This window comes from Pieris brassicae, chromosome 10, assembly GCF_905147105.1.
Source record: "Pieris brassicae chromosome 10, ilPieBrab1.1, whole genome shotgun sequence".
Taxonomy (NCBI): Eukaryota; Metazoa; Arthropoda; class Insecta; order Lepidoptera; family Pieridae; genus Pieris; species Pieris brassicae.
In genome coordinates this window covers 11,470,482-11,477,177 of record NC_059674.1, presented here as the reverse complement: position 1 = coordinate 11,477,177, position 6,696 = coordinate 11,470,482, and the positions used below count along the sequence as shown (strand labels likewise).

Here is a 6,696-nt window from a genome sequence, read left to right as displayed (position 1 = left end):
CGTAGAGAAGCATATTGTATACAGATTTGTAAAAGATATCATACAATTGAAAATATAATTACGATTTAAGTCGCCCGCGTTCAACGATCGTCCACCAATTAGCACTTTTAACCAGTACGTTAAGTTTCACTTTGCATACAATTATAACTTCCAGCACCAGTTAGCAGTGCTAACTGCTGCTATCACCCCATACGAGGTTACTGCTGACATAGCATTATCATGCAAGCTGTGTTGCCGTACAGTTGTTACAGAAATATGGCGTCTGCTATCAAGAAATCTGTGGATTTTAACACGAAACATTTAAAAACAGGTTTGTTGTTTTTAACTTAATAATTTTATGAATTTTGAAAATAAGCATAGATAATAATTGAATTTACACAACAAGTTCAGATAGTTAATTATGTATAATTATATATAGGTGCTACAGTAATAAGTAGTAGCTGATCTAGTATTTTTATACCATTGTAATCTTATCTAATAAAGTATTTAGCTTAATTTGCTTAATAATAAATATCAGCGGTCGCAAATTATTTGAGCTGAATCATTAAATTACATATATTTATTTTCAGACAATATATATGCTTTCAAGGAAATTATATTTTCCATTATATCTTATAAGAATTACGTTAAAAAAGTTTAAAATTTTGTTGTTATTTTGTATGTATGTTCCCCAATTACTAAAAGCGCCTAGACCAATTAGGAAATTTTTTATTTTTTAAACAGTTCCGTATGTATTTTTGTATTAATTACCAACAGTATGATCTCTAATTAGAGATTTATTTATAATTAATGTCTACTAAAGAATTACTATTTTGTATAATTTTCAGGAGATCCTCTTCCAAAATGGAATGGCAAACTTCGTTTATATAACATGAGGTACTGCCCTTACGCACAGAGGTCCGTTCTCGCCCTTATTGCTAAGAATGTTGAATACGAAATTGTTAACATTGATATTGTTAACAAACCGGAGTGGCTAAAGAGCAAAAGTCCTTTGGGTACAGTAATTTATTATTCTAAATCTAATCTTCTTAACCGCCCGTAAATCCTTTGTTTCCAATAAGGATTTCATTAAATTGGTTCTTTATTTAAATTTGCGTCTGTACATATTATATTTCATTATCTCTCGTTATAATGATAAAGGTAAACCCGGCCTAATTGGCAATGACGTCAGCGGCTGGGCAGATGTGTTCAGTGATTTAGTGGCAAGTAGGTGGTCAGTTTTAGTTTTAGTAGTGGACATTTAATTAACTGCCTATAGATTTAATTAACTTTCTGATTTAACTACTTTACTGCTACATATACAACACATTGAAGTGGTGCTCAATTTATCATTTGCCAGCGACAAGTCTTGTAAGATGCACCTATATAGGAAAAGACAGAAGAGAGAAGAGACTAAAAAAGAGTCAGGTAAAATCCAAAAATAGTGCGTACTCTTACCTTAAAACTCCAGAAGATTCATATTTAAAAAAACTTTACAAACCAAAATAAAAGACATAAGCGTAAAGTAAAAATATATGGATAATAATAAATATAAAGATATTGTTTGTTTTGGAATATGACCTGTATTTACATACGTTAATTAAAATTCACCTTTTGCACTTTTTATCTTTTCAGAAATAAATTTATATCGGAATAATTTGCAATATAATTTCGTTAGTGATTCTTTTAATATGTTTTACTCGTTGACGTAATTTTGTGTTTTACGTAAATTACGCAGACAAATCGTTGGCATGAAACACATTTTGCAACCCTCTTTGATGCTCACGCATACGAAGACATTGGTTGATAAGTTAGATTGTTACAGGAAAGGTGCCAGCATTGGAAATAGCTGATGGCGTCTGTATAACAGAGAGTTTAATTGTAAGCGAATACGTAGACGAAGTGTTTTCGCAGCGCCCACTGCTTCCCAAAGATCCTGTTAAAAGGGCAAAAGACAAAATTCTTGTAGAAATGATAAGTCCTGTAAGTATAACAACTTTGAAAATTTGTCGGGCTTAAAACATAATTCGTATTTACGTAGATACAATTATTGAATACTGATACTAAATCGCATCTTTATTTCGAAACCGTTACTAAGCGAAATTTTTACTAAATATAGTTATCAATGTGAAAATCTACAGAAGGAATTTGACATGATTGTCTATTTAATTTCCCAGTATTTTAGTAGACGGCGCTAAATTTAAACGTTACTAAAATGAAATTAAAACCAAAGTTATTAACGAAACCGTTACTACACAAGATGTAACCTAGCATTTACGGAATTGACTTAAAATTTTATCAAAAAAGTGTAATATTTATATATATTTTATAAAGTGTGTTTTTTAGTTCTGTCACAGATTATTTTTATACGACATTAGTGCTAGAGGAATAACATTTATAGTTGAATTTAAAAAAATAATATCTAGAATTCGATTTAGAATATAGTAACATTGTTTTTAAACAAACTTTACATAATTGAAAAATTAATGATTTCAAGTGTTACTATAAAATTTAAAATTCCTATAAAAATGTAATCATAGAAAATAATAAATTATATAACTGCACACCTTAAAACGAAGCCGACTTTTTAACAAATAATCTCAAAAATATCTCTGAAGTTATTTATTTTTTGATAAAGATAAAGAGAAATAATGATTCAAAAATCGCAAATTCTTTCCTGTAAAATTTAGTCCTTTTGTTTAATAACGGTTTCGAAATCACGGTGCGATATGGTGTTTAATTATATGCGGATCAATGCAATTTTCTTGTGACCTTGAATTTAATAATTTGTCTTATGTCATAACTATTATCTAGATAATCTTCGAGATGCTAATATGAAATAACCATGGAGCATGTAATTTTTTGAATTGATATGCCTTTTTTAGATTATTACGGTCTCGCTAAAGACAATACCTATTTAAAACTCTGCCTGCCAAAATTCATATGAGTTTACCATATATACTACATAATAGTTAAATTTGTCTGACGATACGCCTTACATACCTACTTATATTTTTAGATGGATGCATTCCTCTTCAAAATATTCCGAGCCCCAGATACAATAAACGAGGACACGATTAAACATTATATTGCTGTATTGCAATTCATTGAAGATGAATTGAAGATACGGCGCACCACGTTCTTAGACGGTGCCGAGCCGGGCTATGCTGACTTTATGATTTGGCCCTGGTTTGAGAGGGTTCCAGCAGCTATTGAATTTGATTCTAGAATAGCTATAGACGACATGAAATATCCATCATTGGTAGGTAGTTTTCATGGATTTATAAAGTTTTAGGACTAGGGAGAAAAAGGTACAGTATTCTGATATCAATCTATCAATTCAATATTTTCCACAGTCCGCTTCATAAGACACTTTCTTTTGCGAACTAGCGAACTATAGAATCGACTCCCGGCGGGAGTCTTGCCTGAGAGATACAACCTCCAACTATCCAACGTTAGATTGTACTGCTCAAAGGCCGGCAATGCACTCGCTAAAAATGGATGTCTATGGGCTGCGATGACTGTCCTTTTTGGGCGTCCCGTGGGCCACATTATATAAAATAATTTACACCGAATTTTACACCAAAACAAAAAATTATTTACCCTTCGAAATACTTTGTGTTTTTATTGTAATTTTCTCATACATTTTATATATTTAATTCCATTCAAAAGGTATATCGTTAGGGTAGGTTTAGGAAATTGTTACCGATATTTTTTTTATTGAAGTCTATTTTTATAATTATGTACTGATTATGAACCATACTGAAAACAATTATGCACATAAAAATTTATCAGCTTAATAGCTCAGCTTAAAAGCTCAGCACGTAACTCGCATTTTGCGTGATCTTTAAGTAGAAAAACACTTATCAATTCCTATTGTTAATTCGTAACACTGGCTAACTTATTTAGACATTAGACCTATGTAAAAATATTTGTAGCTTAGTGCTTACTTTCAGGTGCAATACATAAGGAACATGCAAAAAGATCCTGTTGTTAAAGAGTACATAGTATCAAATGATATATATAAGAAGTTCCTTGAAGGCTACAAAACTGGAGCACCCGATCATGAACTGTTAAATAAATGATTTTTGATATTTTATAATAAAATTTATTGTATGTGACACAACTAATACCTATACTAAAAAATGTAAACAGTTTTGTATGGATTCATTAATAAATCTTTAATAATAATTTATTATAGTGAAGCCAAAATAACTTTGCCTAACGTCTATAAAGCCAACATTATAAGTAAATATAAGGCCCATCGCCTACGTCGGCTGATGCAGCTTGAGCGCAAGGGCCAAGATCGAGTAGTGAAGGAAGCATGCTTAAGCCTAGTGGTCAAAGACCAGGAAGCCATGACAGGTACCACTGGATCGACAGGGTGGAGGACCTGCTGCAACTAAAAGCCAGCAATTGGTAGGAAGCGCTAGAAGTTTCTCGTTTCAACGTTCTCGGAGGCCATGACACGTTTTGTGTCGCAGAAACTTCGGAGTGGAATAAAACCAAAAAGGATAGTAAATTAATAAATTCTAAAATTAAATTTTGTTAATAGTGATATATAAAAGCGTTCTAATATCGTGAAATATATTGTCTAAATTGTATCTCATACATAGTTTCATTTAAATAATCATTAAATATCTTTATTAATGCAAAAGTTACAGCACTGAAGTTGCACTTGCAAAATTACCTTGCATACGGCGATAAATCAAATGACGTCACTTGATACATAGCGACATAGACTATCCGCCGCATTTCCCTCCAAGTACGTATAAATTATGAGATGTGCGGATAATGTGGTGCTTATATCTTGTATATATAACACCCCAGATATACTACGTAAACCTCAATCGCATGCGCATTATCTTAATACCAGTACGAATATAATTTTAACAACATAGATATTTTTTCATTCTAGGTGGGTCACCTACAGCAGCATATAAAGCCTTCCAGCAAAAGTTCTATCTATACGTCCAATTAAAAAGAGAGCTTACTCCTGAAAGGCCAGCAACGGATCCACCAAAATAGGTGTCCATAGGCTACGGTGACTAGTACCTTTAGAGCTCGTAGGCATTGCCCTCCGAAGTTATAAAAATATAAGTCATAAAGGTCGATGTAGGCATCGCGATTTTCAAAACGTTTCAGTCATTAGATATCTACAGTCAGCAGTTACTGCAATTTTAAAAAAAAACAGTGGCGCCACAAGATTATTAGGTCTGGCTCAGATTTCTGTAAATCTACTAGGTGATTAGCTTCCTTAGCCGGACACACGCTATCGACATTTTGGGGCTAAGGCAAGTCGGTTACCTCACGATGTTGTCCTTCACCATTCGAGCAAATTGTCTTAAATTTTCATCAACCTGTTACGGAGAAACATAAAATGAGATATTCAAAGATTGTCTTAAATACTAAAGACAGATTTAGCTAAGTAACTAAACTGATCGGCTTACAACTGCTGAAGTGAAGATTTGGTCTGAGCCGAACGTGGGTAACACTGAAAATGTTTAAAACTGGCCAGTAAGAAAAATTGCTAATGAAAACTTTTTTTTTATTTAAATTTTAAAACTCTGATAACCTAATGTACACTACATTACCTAATGTACATTGCATTCGTTTATCATTTGTTTTTGTGAATTGGCGGCAAATCTAAAACTCTAGATACACGTGAAAAGAAAATTGTCAGTCAATGATTTATTATGACTTACTCAACAACAAAGCTATGATAGGGTGCGATTAGCATTTCCTAATGAAGCCCAATCTCCTGCCACTATTTACAATTGGTTTAACGAGTGTAAGCGTGGACATAGCGCCTGACGCGGATCATCATTGAGATCCCTCACGCGTGTAATCCTTTAACAGGGATTACCGAGGATAAAATCAGTGATGTGCGACCCATGATAGAGGAAGATAAGAGAGTGACCTTTCAGTAGATACGGGCAAGCCTAGGCATTGGTATGAGTCAAGTTCAAAAAATATTACACGAATATTTAGGCGTCAGGAAGCTTTGTACCCGAAAGCAAAAGACAATCAGCTCAGTGGGTGTTTCCTTTCGGGGATCGGCCAATTAAGGTAAAGAAAGGAAGAAGTCAAGGAAAAAACGATGATTGCTTCATTCTTTGGGCGGAAAGGTCATTTTGCGACAGTTGTGCTAGAAGTTGGAAGGACAGTTACTGCAGTCTGGTATGTCAATGACTGTTTTCCTGTTGTCTTAGAAAAAAATCGACAGCAGCGCCCTCGAAGCAGGATCCTCCTTCACCACGACAATGCTTCAGCGCAGTTCACAAAACGGACTGTTGAATATACAATATACAGTCCTGATCTGGCGCCTTGCGACTTTCATTTATTCCTAAGAACTAAAGATAAAATTTTAGGTATTCGCTTTACGAGCCCTGAAGATGCGTAATGCGTACGAAAATGCCATAGAATGCCATAGGGCCTGTTTTTCTCATTGATTCCATCGAATTCGACGATGTGTAGAGAGGAACGGGATTACTTCGAAAAACTTATGTCAGTTCACCGCCTTCACACTTTCATACTCCTAGAAAATACTATATTTAAAAATACCTCATATCCAGCCAGTCGATCATTGTTTTTTAAATATGATCAATAATGTAATACTAGGCAAACCGGTATCTATTCTATTTACCTGACTCTGCACGGATAGTACTTTATAAGGACAAATTAAAAATGTCTATGGTATGATAAAAATACACATTT

At 33.6% G+C, this 6,696-nt stretch overlaps 1 protein-coding gene across 1 annotated transcript; it reads left to right on the top strand.

Moving 5' to 3' along the window:
- The first annotated feature begins 204 nt into the window (after nucleotides 1-204).
- Nucleotides 205-4,668, top strand: LOC123715003 (pyrimidodiazepine synthase-like). Its single transcript, XM_045669762.1, has 5 exons — nucleotides 205-310; nucleotides 828-995; nucleotides 1,805-1,962; nucleotides 2,999-3,241; nucleotides 3,936-4,668. Exons 1-5 carry the CDS (start codon nucleotides 220-222, stop codon nucleotides 4,062-4,064), a joined length of 789 nt encoding a protein of 262 aa, XP_045525718.1. The 5' UTR covers nucleotides 205-219; the 3' UTR covers nucleotides 4,065-4,668.
- Nucleotides 4,669-6,696: the final 2,028 nt, after the last annotated feature.

Excerpts from the sequence above, each read along its gene's own strand:
- LOC123715003 (XM_045669762.1), top strand. The coding sequence starts at position 220 with ATGCAAGCTGTGTTGCCGTACAGTTGTTACAGAAATATGGCGTCTGCT. Across the intron at positions 996-1,804 it reads AAAGAGCAAAAGTCCTTTGG|GAAAGGTGCCAGCATTGGAA; the intron begins GTACAGTAATTT and ends AGATTGTTACAG. Across the intron at positions 1,963-2,998 it reads TTGTAGAAATGATAAGTCCT|ATGGATGCATTCCTCTTCAA; the intron begins GTAAGTATAACA and ends TTATATTTTTAG.